This window comes from Tupaia chinensis, unplaced genomic scaffold (assembly GCF_000334495.1).
Source record: "Tupaia chinensis unplaced genomic scaffold, TupChi_1.0 Scaffold140356_1, whole genome shotgun sequence".
Classification (NCBI taxonomy): Eukaryota; Metazoa; Chordata; class Mammalia; order Scandentia; family Tupaiidae; genus Tupaia; species Tupaia belangeri.
This window is the reverse complement of record NW_006200233.1, coordinates 706585-720698: the sequence shown is the minus strand read 5'-3', so window position 1 is coordinate 720698 and position 14114 is coordinate 706585. Positions and strand designations below refer to the sequence as shown.

At 60.0% G+C, this 14114-nt stretch overlaps 2 protein-coding genes and 1 non-coding gene across 3 annotated transcripts in view; 2 read left to right on the top strand and 1 right to left on the bottom strand.

Annotated features, from left to right (window-relative positions):
• Nucleotides 1–264: 264 nt before the first annotated feature.
• On the top strand, nt 265–338 carry TRNAT-AGU (transfer RNA threonine (anticodon AGU)). The gene has a single exon. It is a non-coding gene; the product is annotated as a tRNA-Thr (tRNA).
• A 1246-nt stretch (nt 339–1584) lies between these two features.
• LOC114004809 (uncharacterized) overlaps nt 1585–14114 on the top strand; it is a 13780-nt gene continuing 1250 nt past the window's right edge. The window contains exons 1-2 of the mRNA XM_027766045.1: nt 1585–3522; nt 3887–4363. Of these exons, the coding sequence (XP_027621846.1) occupies nt 3439–3522; nt 3887–4363 (561 nt within the window). The 5' untranslated portion in view covers nt 1585–3438. The remainder of the gene's footprint in view (nt 3523–3886; nt 4364–14114) is intronic.
• BTN1A1 (butyrophilin subfamily 1 member A1) lies at nt 8402–13566 on the bottom strand. Its single transcript, XM_006162666.2, has 7 exons — nt 13426–13566; nt 12839–13186; nt 10767–11048; nt 9986–10135; nt 9558–9578; nt 9439–9465; nt 8402–9103 (listed from the first exon to the last, which is right to left on the bottom strand). The coding sequence occupies exons 1-7, from the start codon at nt 13499–13501 to the stop codon at nt 8442–8444; spliced, it is 1566 nt and encodes a 521-aa protein (XP_006162728.1). The 5' UTR covers nt 13502–13566; the 3' UTR covers nt 8402–8441.

Here is a 14114-nt window from a genome sequence, read left to right as displayed (position 1 = left end):
CGAGCCGCTGGCTCTCGCCCTGCGGGGCAGTTTCGGGGCGATCGTCCTTTGGGCCGGGAGGTTCAGGCAGGCGCCCGCGTCTCTCCCACCCATCCCAGTACCGCGCCGACTCAGGTTTCTCAGCTGAGCGGTTTCTTACGCCTGTTAGGGCGAAGCCGTGGCTCATCTTCGGGGTGTGCGGAAGCCTTCGGGTAGACAACCGCGCACAACAAAAGGCGGAGAGCATTCCTTTTCCTGGTCGATTGCGGCGACCAGAGGCGTGCTGGCTCCGTGGCTTAGCTGGTTAAAGCGCCTGTCTAGTAAACAGGAGATCCTGGGTTCGAATCCCAGCGGGGCCTCTTTTGCGTTCTTTTTACTACCTCCAATACATTGATTAAAGTGTAAACCTAGAGGTTATTTTCTCCCCATGGGATTTTTACCAAAGCCTTCTACAGGGATCTGAGAATGGACTCTTGTCATACACAAAAAGGAGGCGAAGGTAAACTGCCTTTTCTTTCAGAAGGACAAAGTTCTGCAGTCCTTGGTTTTCTTACTTTTTTTTTATTCTACATGTATTTTGTTTTTAGCAAATCCAAAATGAAACAGTGAACCAGAGGCAGTCACCAAATTTAAACTACAAGCAGCATCATAACCTTTGGCCGTTCCATTTTCTTTCCTGAGGAGATCCCTCCCAGCACAGCCAGCATTTGGGGGGGCCAGTAAGTGGGTGGTTCAGAAGCCTGCAGCCATCCACTGACAGATCACTTCATTTTCATTCAGGACCATCCGGCCACACAAAAGAAGCTGAGAAGAACTATTTCAAAGGGTATATCGTTCCCAGAGTGTTTTCAAAGCAAAAACTAGTATCTGTCACCGTGATGTCAGAGAAGAAGCTACCCAGGGTCAGCCCTCTTCCATGGCACAGTGGGTGGCACACTAGACAGCAGACCTGGAGCCCAGGAAGGCTGTTTCCTTCTCCCAAACTCCGCAGGAGGGAGACACCGAAAGTGAGACATAGGAAAGGAATTGAGCCTCTTCACACAGAAATAAAACCAGCAAGGTAGGAGCTCACTGTCGCCCTTATAGCCTAACCCATTTCCCAAGACGCACCCAAACTACCTGGCACTGGGAGTTCACAGCCTGGCTGTCAGCAGCCTTCAGAGCATATATTATTTTTAATTTTTTAAAAAGGTTTTTGGCATAGGTTGTGTGCACTCACCAGAGAGAGACAGCGAAGGTGAGGAAATCACCTCCTGGGGGGATGGCCACACTGCAGTTCCTTCTCTCTTCTCATCTTGGAAATTTGGGCACATGTGCACGTGAGCCCAGTGCGGGTTTTCAAGCCACGGATCCTGAGACTCGAACCACCGTGAGTAGCCTCAGGTGTGGTAGCCCAGCACCTTAACCACCACTCCAACTGCTGGCCCCAGGGCACAAGGCTCTATGTAGGTTGTCCCACTGTGGCCACGAGGTCCCAGCACTGTGAGGAGCAGCTCAGGGAGCACCCAGACTTTGCCAACTTCCTCCTCTGGCCCACTCTGGCAAGGCGGGCCCTCTTCTGCACTAGTTCCTTCTGGCTTCTGCTCTTGGAAGCCTTCTCCAGGTCTAGCGACAGGCCCTCCCTCAAAGACAACCTATGCGGGTTAGTGGTGCAAAAGGTGACTGCAGGCCACCACCCCATCCATGCAACTGCCGAACCTACCCTACCTCCACCCCCTGCTCTGCCATTGCAGGGAAACCTTGCTCGGCCAAGCGGCTATCACCGACTGCATGCTCTGTGCCAACACGGCGGTGGTGTCTGCACTGACTCTGCCGGCTTTCCTAGGTGAGGCGTCTCACCATCTCTCGTGAGTCTTCCCGACCCCCCAGGTATAACGATCTGTGTGTGAAGTGGCGATGGTTTGCAATCGAGTCCTGTTTATCTATTTGGTGGCTGCTTGTCCAGGGCCGGCCACGTGGCAGGTACCAATAATCACACCCAGGTTTCCTGTCTGCCCTGTGGCTGGGGGCAGCAGAGGGGAGGGGAGACCAACAGCTCAACGCCAAGCGCAGACAGGGGACCCACTACACGGGGAGAGCAGGTGCTGTGCCCACATCTGGACCGTCTCAGAGACCACGTGCAGCGGGAGGAGACAGGAGCGACTTCGCGGGAGAAGCAGGGATACCCACGCCCAGCCGAGGCAGTTGTCACAGAATGCGGGGAGAGGAGTGGAGCAGGGGGCGCTGGGAGAGAGTGGTGTGTGACTGCTCAGAGGAAGCAGCTAGGAGAGACTGGAGCAGGTCTTGAAGCACCCCTTTGTCCAGAGCTGACCATGGCCACGGGCAGCTCCACTAGAACTCCACGCCAGGCCTTGACTTGCTACAGAGGAGGGTAAGGGTCCATGCCTCCCTTAGGGAAGGCCGCGTGCTGCCACAGCAGTGCAGGGAACTGGGTGTGCAAGTCGTGCGTGCAGTGGCTCCAGCTGACTGGGGTCCTCCCAGGCAGTGGAGGGGAGGGACTGACCCATCCCGCGCTCTGTCTTCCTGCAGGCTGTCTGCCGCTGGAGTAGGGGCTATGCTTTCGTGCTCACTGCTGTGTCTCCAGAGACTGGCACAGGGCCTGGTTATCAACAGGGTGACAGTTAATGTCATGTGGCAATTTGAGAGGGCCACAGGGTGCCTGATGAAACGCTGTTTGGGGTGTGTCTGTGAGGGTGTCGGGGAGATTAGCACGGTAGACAGGGACTCAGTGTCGCAGACAGCCCTCCGCAGCATGCCGCGACGGCCGTGCACAGGCCTGAGCAGAGCAGGGGACGGAGGCACTCACTCTGACCCACCCCGCAGGTACACCACACACACAGGGGCACGCTCACACACATGCTCAGATGCATGCTGCGCATCTCTTCCTCTCCTCTTCTCTGGACACAGCTGGCTCTCCAGGCTCTTGGGAACCCACACTAAGTTACCCATCTGCCCTCCTGGTCTGCAGCTGGTAGACGGCAGGTCATGGCATGGCTAGCCTTCGTGACTGCATAAGCTGCACACATATCTGCGTATGGGCACAGATAGATGTCAGCGGGTACAGAGGGGCCGGCGGGTACAGAGGGGCCGGTGGGTACAGACACGGATGGATACAGAGGTATAGATGGATACAGAGTAAACGACTGTGTCTAAATTGTGCTCCCTGGGTCCTGGATCCTGGGTCCTGGTCCTGTTTGGAACTGCAAAATTAGTAGATTGTCAGCGTCTTTTAACCCGCATTCCTTCTCCCCTGTATCTTAAAGAAAATGTCTCTGGGTTTCGATGAGGAGCGTGGGAAGTCGCTGAGGGAGCCCTTGTGTGCGCCTGAAGCTGTGGAGCCCGCCTGAGAGCCACACCTGCGGGGCGCCTTGACGTGGCCCACCTCTGTGGAGCAGCTGCTGTAGGTGGGGTCACGTGTGCCCCAAACCAGTAATACAGGCTCTACAGAAACGGAGAGAGATGAATGCCTTTTCCAGTGACTCCCTCGGAAGGGGGTTGGGGCTGGCAGCGAGACTGAGGAAGTCAGTAAAAAGCAACCTGCAGGTAAGTACGGCAGGAGACCAGCCTAGTGGCCGGCGGCGGGACCGGGCAGTATGAGGCTGAGGACGTAGGCCCGGGTCGTCCGCCACTCCGGGTGAGGGAAGGGGCCAGCTACAGCCGGAGAAAGAGAAATAAAGGTAACCAGCTAGGTTCTGGGTACAGAGGACTTTAAATACGTGGGAAAATGTAGAATAAATTTGACGGAGGAGCAAAGAGTAACGCTGTCAGGAGTGGGATTCGAACCCACGCCTCCAGGGGAGACTGCGACCTGAACGCAGCGCCTTAGACCGCTCGCCTAGTCCCAGTGTTTCCTAGAACACACTTCGGTCTCTAAACGCTGCTCAATCCCTTCCTTCCTTCCCTGCAGGAGACAGCGCTTGGTGAAGAGTGCCCGGGACAGCGATCCGGGCCGAAGCGCGTCAGGGCTGGGACACGGGCCTCTGGGCGGCCCGGGCGTGAGCGGGACAGGACCGTGCGCAGGGAGTTTCGGGTCCCGCTTGCCGAATGCGGGCGACAGCGCGGTCGCCGCGGGACTCGGGTCGCCGCCGAGCTGCGTCTGGCTGCTTCCGGCCCGAGCTGGGCGCGCGCAACGGGTGCGGGTAGGTCCCGCGTAGACGCTGCGCCGGAACAGGGGGCTTTCAGGACACGCCGACAGAGCCCGCGAGACGGCCGGCAGCTCCTGCGTCCGGGACTCCCGGACCTGCGGCCGCCGACTGCGACAGCCGCGCCCGGCTGGGACCCAGGGCAGCCCGGCCGGGGGCGAAGGACTGGACGTCACCTTGCCGCGGTGCTGTTTCTCCGTGAACTCAGTCGACGACACACGACACTTCCACTCGTAAATCAGGTATCAGATCGCCGGCCGATTAGAGGTGCGTCCTCAGCCCGGCCCAGACCCGCGGAGCCCGCGGGTTGGCGACCTGCCGCGCGCCGACTGGGGCGGGGACGCCGTGTGCACACGTGACGTCACCGCGGAGGTTAGACGGCCTCACCCCGCGAACGGTGTGTGCCGTAGTAAGTTGTCCTTTTCACCATGTGTACGTACCGTCTGTCGTTGCCAATTTAAAAATAAAAAGGACGTTTTGGGAACAGAGTCCCACCGTGTGTAACAGGCCGTCCCAGGGTTCCCTGGCGCTGGTTGAGAACCACTGGCTTAAAATACACAGCTCTTTACTCTGAAGACTGACGGCCTGGCCAGGAGGCGAGATAGGAAGCACATAAATAACGTGCTTTATAACCCTCTAGAAGAGGGTGCTGTCTTCTCCTTCCTGGGTGGATTAAATCAGTTATCTGGGTGTACCGGTGCAAAGGTCCTGCTGCACCCCACCCCTAGCCGAGAACCGAGAACCGGCTGTGCACCAGGTTTGAGGCCATTGTTGTAGGGTTTAGCTTTAGAGGAAGTTGGACTCTTTCTTTTAAGGGTGAGGGGGCAGCCACATCCCAGCACCCGTTCTGGCCAGCTGGAGTCCAGCCCGCGTGAGCACTGAGCAGAGCTGCAAGGTGCAGTTTGCCATAGATGCCACAAGGCTGAGTGCACCCTGCCTGCCTGCGCTGGGGCTCTGAGCCTGGCCCAGCCTGGGCGGCCATTGGCGGGGTCTGCCCAGCACCAGAGGAGCTCCCTGGGCCTGAAGTGGACCGGGTCTTTCTGGGAGAGCCAATGGGGCTGCTCCCAGGCCTAAGAGTACTGGAGCCTGAGGAGCCTGATCGCTGGGGAGCTCAAATGAGGGGCATTTTCTGAAGCCGGTTGTGTATCTTAAGGATCCCGATAACCTTTCCCAATTCCAGGTATCAAGGTGGAATAAAACCAGAGAATGAATTGAGAGCACCTTTTTAAAATAAACCTTCCTATGGCAGCCAGGTCCCACATGGCCAATCACAGAAAGAAATAATAAATTGTGTTTTAAGATTATCAAGTAAGCCAAAGTAAGGGTGCATATGGGGGAGGGTGGGCGTCAGGGCACTGTGAGGGGGTGCTGGAGGAGGTAGACTGCTGTCTGGAGGCCGGAGAGCCGACCGAGCCACGTGGAGATGGCCCGAGGGCTTGGCCGACGGGGACAGGGAAGTCGCACGTGGGCTCTCCACCTGCTGGCCTGCGCAGGCTGCAGCCGTGTGAGGGGCAGGGGCTGCTATCGTAGCGGTGTTTGCATTTGAGTCTGATCTTTAGTTGTGAAGTAGAAAGGGTTAAAAAGCAAATACAAATTCGCAAATAGTTCAATCAGTTTTTTTGCCATGGTGGAAGAGAGGTCTTGCTGGTGCTTTGAAGATAGTGTCACTCAGCCCCAGTTGACAAGGTCGGGCTTTGGTAGAACACTGGCAAGGAGACAGGTCCTGTCCATTAGAAGATTCTGACATGAAGCCAGAACAGCTGGACGGAGGACCCCTCACTGGGGTGCAGCCCAGCAGCTGGTGACGGGGACGGGAAGCCTGGGCAGGCGCTCAGCTGTCAGAGAGCTTCGTCCTGGGCCGAGTGCAGAGGCAGGAGCCAGGCTGGGCAAGAGGGAGGACGTGGGTGTTTCCGGAGAATCTGCCACAGCTCAGGACTGTGCTCAGGACCATTTCCATTGAAGATCACGGGGAAGAGAGGGGGGAGGGGGTCACAGAGCTGATTACAGTCTGCCCATTTGGGCCAGCAGGTAGCATGGTGGTTAAAGTGCTGGGTCCCACATGGGCCCCTCTGTGGTTTGAGTCCCAGACCTGGTGTCTTGAAAAACATGCCAAATGCATGTGTACATGCCCAAAATCCCAAGAGGAGAATGGAGAAGGGATTGTGGCATGGCCATTGCCCCCACAGGGGGTGATTGCTCATTTTCTGTCTCCCTGGTGAGCTCATGTGCCTTATGGCAAAAATTTAAAAAAAAAATCTGTGACCATTTTTCTGTGATCTCTCAGAGCAGAGTCCCTGTGGCAGACCCTTCTGTCCTGGGTGGGGTTTGTGTGTTCATTTTAGACTGCACATTGCCTGTTAAACTAACTGCTGGCGGTTCTCAAGTATTTTAAAAGAAATTCGGACTATTAGGTTGTCAGGAAAGTTGTGGTGCATTTTTCTGTGCAAAAATGCATTGTGACTTTCTCAACAACTCGGTACGGTTCCCTTTGACTTTCTACAAGCTCTGCTTGGTGGTGCAGTTGGTGCAAACCGAGCTGCAGTGCTGGAGGCCACACAGCCAGCCGTGGGTTCAGATCCCAGGGTGGGAGGAGGACACACTGGCCAGGATCCTGAAGGTGGGAGGAGGGACAAGGGGACTGTGGTGTGACAAGATTCTGTGGCGTGTGTCTCTCTCACGGGCATGTATGTGCTCTCTATGTCAATAGGTACAGTTTACAATATGGCTTAAAAGTGGACGGGCGGGCATCCAGCAGTTAGCGTAATGGCTATGTCGCTGGACTCCCACGCAGTCGATCGCGGTTCGTGTCCCAGACCCGGTGGCTTAAAACTCACGTCGGGCGCGTGTGCGTACGTGCCCAAGATCCCGAGAGGAGAATGGAGGAGAAGGGATTGCGGCGTGACCATCCCCCCTGCAGGGTGATTTCTCACTTTCTGTCTCTATGTCTCTGTCTGTCTGGCGAGCGCACGCGCCCTGTAGCAAAAACCTCTCCAAAAAAAAAAAAAAAATTTAAAAAAAAGGACAAGCATAGGGAATCGGCAGTTAGCGTAATGGCTGTGTTGCTGGACTCCCACGTAGTTGGCCGCGGTTTGCGTCCCAGTGGCTTAAAACTCACGTCGGGCGCATGTACATGCGTGCCCAAGATCCTGAGAGGAGAGTGGAGGAGAAGGGACTGCGGCGTGGCCATCCCCCCTGGGGGGTGATTTCTCGCTTTCCAAAAACCTCTCCCAAAAAAAATAATAAATTAAAAAAAAAAGGACAAGTGTACAACTTGAACACGGATGAATGCTCGCACGCCAAGGGTAGGCCGGCGCTGCAGATCCCACCTGGCCATCGCAGGTGGGACCCGGAAACCACGCTGACGCACACGGGGGCGTGCACGGACCTCCACAGGGTGGAGAGAGAGGAAGGGCTTGTGGTGTGCCCGTGCTCCCTCTCCCTCTGTCTCTCTACATGACACCCCCTCCTGCAGGAGCAGTGTCGGGGACAGCTGGAGGAGGCCCGAGAGGAGGAGGACATGCATTCAGCGTTGGGCAAGTTGGTCACAAGCCTGCGCGTGGACTCGTGTTTGAGTCGTCTAATATACCCACAGAAATGTGGCTGGGTGGGTGTAACTATGTGGGTATCGAAGCCAGAAAGAAGGCTTACACAGAGGGGCTGGGAGTGACAGAGACACAGGAGGGACAGAGTACCCTGTGGTCACACGTAGCCTTGTGTATCACAGTGACTGTGAGGCCGACAGACCCGGGTGACATTCGGGATGTCCACAGAAGGGAGTATCTTCTCTCTCCTTGCCGCGACCCCTGGGAGGGTGCCAGATCCCGGGACGTGTCCTGTGGTGAGAGCAGGCCTGGCGTTTCAGTGTGGCCGTCACATACGATGTGACCTTCCCACCACGTGGGGGAGAGCCCACTGTCCCTTCAGCAGCAGGGCTGGGGGAGGCGTCAGGCTGGCCCTCTGTGAGGGGACATTACTGTCCCTGTGGGGGTGCCCATGTCACTGACCTGCCGGGGTCGTGAGTGGCACCCAGGGGACCACCCCGCTCTCCCCTCCCCTGGAGGAGCGTGGCCGGCTGGCAGATGCTGTCACTCACTACACCACCAGGCCGCCCCTTTACCCCGTGAAGGTGGAGCTGGTGCCAGCTGAGGGCTGGGGGCCTGGGGGAGGGGGAGAGTGGCAGGAGCCGAAGCAGAGCGGGGTCAGAACCAGAGCGGGGTCAGAGCCAGAGCGGGGTCAGAGCCAGAGCGGGGTCAGAGCCAGAGGGGGCCAGAGCCAGAGGGGGCCAGAACCAGAGGGGGCCAGAACCAGAGCCGGGGCTCCCTAGGGAGTGACTGGGCTGGGGTGCGTGGGGATCAGTTTGGAGTGGAGAGTGTCCACACTTGCAGAGGCAGGGTCCTCCCCCAGGGGGCACAGCGCCATCTCCTTAGAAAGGTCCGGAGCAGTGGCGGTCACAGAGACCCCCACAGGCCCGCCCGCCACTGGGCAGATGGTCAAGGGCTTCTTCCCACAGGACCACAGGCAGAAGAAGGGCCGCAGGGGGCCGGAGAAGGAGCCCTGGGGGAAGGTGTAGATGTGGGAGCCGTCCTCCGTGTTGTAGAAGGACACGGCTCCTGACTCGTAGTCCAGGAAAACCCCCACCCGGGGGGGGGCTCCTGCCAGCGGGAGAGGGGTCCGCAGAGGCGTGAGGGCCCAGTACCCGTTCCCGTAGAGCTCCACGGCCCAGAACCCGTTCTCGGGGGTCATGGGGTCGAAGCCCTTCTTGGCCACGTTCTCCCGACACACGCCAACCGCCCAGTCCGTCCTGTCCCCCACCTCCACCTCCCAGAAGTGCCTCCCCGAGGTGAAGGCCTCCCGGCCCAGCACGCAGGGCCACTTTTTTTTCTCGGGCAGTCTCTGACGTGTGTCCTCCAGCCGGACAGACTTCGCGTCCTCGTACAGGAAGAGGTGAGGGTGGGCCGTATCGGGGTCCAGAGTCACATCCACTGGAGAGGCAGAGCCGGTGTGACTGTCAGAGCACAGCGGCCGGGGACTGTGCTCCCTCCCCCAGGCCAGCCGCACTAAGCTAGGAGGTGACAGGTACCCTCAGGCCTGCCGGGCTGTCTCCATGCCCGGGTCCCCCCTTCCAGCAGTTCTGGGTGAGGTCAGCCCACTGTCCCCAGGGCTAACGGGACCCTGTAAGAGAGCTTGTCTCCCAAGGCCCTCCACTGCCTCCAGGGAAGTCTCCTGGCTATCTGCACCTCCCCACACTGTCCCCAGTACCCAGGGCTCCGGGTACTGGAACAGCCGCAGAGCCCCTGAGAAGTTCAGGGCCACCAACCTGCGTGCAGTGAAGCCGTTTTCCACCCTGCGAGGGGAGAGAGGGGAGACAGTCAGGGCAGAGCTATGGCCGGGAGGGGGCGGAGGGGACCGTGGTGGAAGGGTGGGGCCAGAACTTACTGAGCTCTTCCAGCAGTCTCTCTGGAGAACAAGGACAGACATGTCAGTGACCTCTGCAGCGGGCACGAGGGGGGACAGGACGCGCCGTGTGCCTGGTGACTCCCCGCTTACGGGGCCCGTGGCAGGAGACCCAGAGCCAGGGCTGCCATGTGCTCTAGGAAGTACTCAGGGAGTTCCTGCTGGCTGGGGGTTGGCTCTTTATCAGTAAGATCGAGACCCGGAACCCGAGGTGGGCGAGCAGCGCGGCCTTCATGGGGCTGTGGCGTCCGTCCTGGCCTGCCTGTTGCAGCTGCCCCGGCTGCCTGTGGCCCCAGCAGGCTCTCCTCTCGGGGGTCTGTGGCCCCTGCCCCCCGCGGTGCCTTCCAACTCCGATGCTGAGACCAGACACCTCCCTGTGGTCGCCCTCCTCCAAGGCGCCCGTGACTCACCCTGAGGGCCGAATCCCTTCTCCGTCTCCCTGGGTCTCTCCTTGTATAATCTCCAAATGAAAAACATGGAGCCGATGGTGAGCAGTCCCAGGACCACGAGGGTGACAGCCACAGCCAGCACCCAGGGCGCCAGCCTGGGCCGGACGGGGGCTGCAACAGACGCCAGGACATCGGGTGAGAAGCCCGGCCTGGACCGCTCGTGTTCCTCCCATGGCAGAGTGGCCACGGAGACAGAGATGAACAGGGCGAACCAGCTAGCCGGTGAAATACTCAACGGAATGAACTATGCATGTCGTTATGGAAACCCCGTGACCACAGACACAGGATGGGGCCAAGGACCGGGCGGGAAGTGCCACTTCGGAACAGAGGCGGGACGCAGTGACCCAAGCTGCTGCAGGACAGCCTTCTGCCTGAGCTGGGCGTGGTCTCGGGGGGCTGGGACCTGCTTCCCGGAGGACCCGGAGAGCTAGGCTGTGCTCCGGCCTGGGGCGGGGTGGGGGGCACAGGGGAGAGGCCGGGGGAGGAGAACAGAGTTGTCTGTTTATTCAAGGACAGAGGGTCAGCATGGGGAGGCCGCAGAGCTCCTGAAGGGGCCGAGCGGTTTCTGAGCTGCAGGTGCACGCACGCTCGGATTCTGCACTTGTCCAGTGGAGTTGGGGGCTCCCTCAAGGCAGTGGGCGAGAGCTAAGGAGGGGAGTGGGCACCCAGCCCAAGGTCACCCCGCGGCATCCCAGAAGGCAAGGCCTGAGCCCTGTCCTGGGACCCCGCCCAGCCCGCTCACCTGGTAGGAGAACCCCCTCTTCCTTCTGCTGGCCCAGGAGCGGGTTCTGGATGTGGCAGGACACATTCCGCAGGGAGGAGTCTCCAAGGACCACGGACGTGGCTACAGCGAACAGGCCGTCTGCATCAGGGCTGCTGGCCTCCTGTGTGGCGGGGAGCTCCTCCCCCGTCGGCGTCCGCCACTGCGCCTGGGGTGCGGGGTACCATCCTGTGGAGCTGCACTGCAGCCGGATCTCCCCACTCGCCTGGACTTCCGTGTGGACGACGGGGTCCGAGCCCAGAGCTGCGGAGAGAGCTGGCCTCAGTCCTGGCACAGACAACCCGAGCGCCTTCTCCCGCCGCTGAGGGCGAGAAAGAGAGACACGCGTGGACCGTGGAGTCGTCCCATGTCATGACACGAGGAAACTGAGCTTTCGGCAGAAGGCCCTTCATGCACCTCAGAGAGGGGTCTCCTGGGCCTCTGTGACGGGAACCGGGGCAGGACTGGAGGTTCCGCCCAGTGCAGGAGCAAGTGCTCCGGGGCGTCGTGGCCCAGAGCCGGAGAGAGCTCTGTGCTTGGTTTTACGAGAAGGCTCTGGGGGGACAAATCGAGGCGGGAACTGGGGTGCTCTGCCCTGAGGCCGTAGTTGATCCCTGAGAGCGCGCCCACCCAGGAGCGCCCCTGGACGGGGCAGCCTCCCTGCACACGCTCGCCCCCAGCAGGCGTCTCCTGTCCGGTCCGCCCAGCTCTTCGCTTGCCGCCCCTCGGACACAGGGTGTGTGCACAGCGCACGTCCACAGCCACTGACTCAGACCCGCTCTCCCAGCGCGTGTCTGGGTGAGAACAGTCTTTTCATGAAACGGGCTGCCCCTTCCAGCAGATCCTCAACAATATCTGTCACTCCTGAGGGTAGCCATGACAGTCGGCCCTCTGGGCTGTCAGGATCAACTTCTAAGATGCTTCTCTAGGGCGGCCCCTACCTGGCAGCCCTGTGCTTCGAATCCCAGCCCGGAGGCTTGAACAGGATGTTGGGCATGTGCACACGCGTGCCCCGAATCTGCTGAATGCAGAAACAGAGGCGAGGCGACCGTGCGCGCCGCACCCCGGGGCAGTGCTCTCCCCTCTCCCTCTCTCTGTCTCTCTGGCAGGGCACGCACTCTCTGGCAAATTTAGAAAAAGGAAGGGTGTTTGAAAGAGGAGTGTGCATCACGCACCAGCTGCAGGGACCGAGAGATCACAGCGGAGTTCCCAGCCGACCCTCACTGGGCACAGGGCACGAGGCCGCGCACCTGCGTGCCATGCGGGGTGCTAGTGTGACGCGGCACTGCGAGGGCTGACGATGCAGCTTCTCTCGTGCTGACTCCATTTCGTTCCTGCTCGGCCTTGCCTCACAGAAGCTTTCCCCCCTCTTACAGCAGGAAGCAGGCCTCTGAGAGAGGTTCGTTTGCCGCTCGACTCCTCGGTGCAGCTTCCCAAAAATTCTAACCATTTTCCTTATTTGCCCTGAGTTTTGACTAGAAGAGAAAAAGAAGGAAATGAAACCTTTCCTGGGTGGATCAGGAGTGGTAGGTGGGGCCTCGCTCTGAGGCCCTGGGAAGCCGTGGTAGGTGTGGGGCACGTGGCAGCCTCAGCGCAGGCCGGCGCTCAGCCGTGTCAGGGTGAGACAGCACGGCTTTAATGTCCGATGCTGGGACTCGATCCAGCACATGACGGTGTACTAGCACACAGGGACTTCAAAAAGCTCATGTAAAATGGGATTACAGAAAAGTGAATTGAAATCCGTGCAGTTTTCTCATAAAGAGCATCTTTCATGAGATTTTTGAAGTCCCCTCATATAAAAGAATGTCACGTGGCCAGCATGGCTGCCGGATCTCATGGGAAACGCATGTCCTATTACTGTGGGAGAGGCGAGAGGCTGGACAGCTGTAGGGGGGGACATTGGGCCCTCCCGGCCCTCAGCTCAACCCTCCTCTCGCCTCCTCTGGCCCTGCCAACACCCCCACCCACGGGGGCCCTGAGGAGGAGCCTGGCCGTTCCAGAGCAGCGGGCCCAAGGACAACGCATACTGCGGGAGGCGACTGCTGGCCACTTACCAGCCACCCTCAGCTGCACGGTGGCCTCTGCAGTGTGCCTGTCCTCCCTGAAGAGGCACTGGTACTGGCCAGCGTCAGAGACCCTGACCCCGCGGATCCTCAGGGTGGCACGGCCCTCGGGGATGCCGTCGGCCACCAGCGTGGCCCGCCCATGGAACTCAGCCGTCTGCTCCCTGTCCTGCTCACGCCCGTCCACGAACACCAGCACGGCGGGGGAGAAGGTGCCCCGGAACCAGCGAAGCTCCATGTGTGCCGCGCTCACGTTCGGGGACAGGCGGCAGGGCAGCTCGGCGTCTTCGCCCACCAGGGCCAGGACAGGCTCCGCCGGGGCCACCACCTCGAAGGGAGCTGCAAACCACAGGAAGAGACAGGACGTGGCCGCGGGGACTGGGGACTGGTGGGCCGCGCTGGTCACGGCAGAGACCCTCCCACTCTGTCTCTAATGTCTTTGAGCCTGAGGAGGTCCATCCTGACCCAGCGGGGGACTCCGGGGAGAACAAAATGGGGTGTTCATGCCTATTGAGACACTTCAACCCTTCAGGCCAGAGAGGCAGAGAGAGACTGAGGGAGAGAGACGAGAGACCTACCTGCACGTATCCAGGGCAGCTGCAGGAGAAGGACGAGTAGGCCCCCCGGGAGGCAGGATTTTGGGGACGTGGCCATCTGTGACCTCTCAGGCAGGGGACACTGGTTGGTCCTCAGGAGCTTCCACCTGCAGGCAGGAGGAGGCTGTGGGCCCTGCTGTCCCCAAGCTCCCACAGCCCCCTCCCCGGGGCCCTGGCCTATGTCTGGGCCCCCTCTGTGCCCCTCCCCAGGGAGCATTCTCTGTCCTCCGGTCGGCTCCTCCCACTCACCCAGCTCCCCAGAAATGGCCAAATCAGGCCCTGAAACCTCAGAAGCCACCAGAAAGGACGTGACCCCCAGGGGCTCCATACCCGGGAGCACGGTCCGCGATGCCTTTGCTGAAGGGCCTTCTTCCAGACGCGGTCATTCAGGGGCCCTGTGAGCAGTGATCAGAAAGACGCGGCCCGGAGGCCGGGAGGCCCCCACTCACCCAGCTCCCCAGAAATGGCCAAATCAGGCCCTGAAACCTCAGAAGCCACCAGAAAGGACGTGACCCCCAGGGGCTCCATACCCGGGAGCACGGTCCGCGATGCCTTTGCTGAAGGGCCTTCTTCCAGACGCGGTCATTCAGGGGCCCTGTGAGCAGTGATCAGAAAGACGCGGCCCGGAGGCCGGGAGGCCGGCGGAGGCCCGCCAGGGGGCTGGGGGGCGC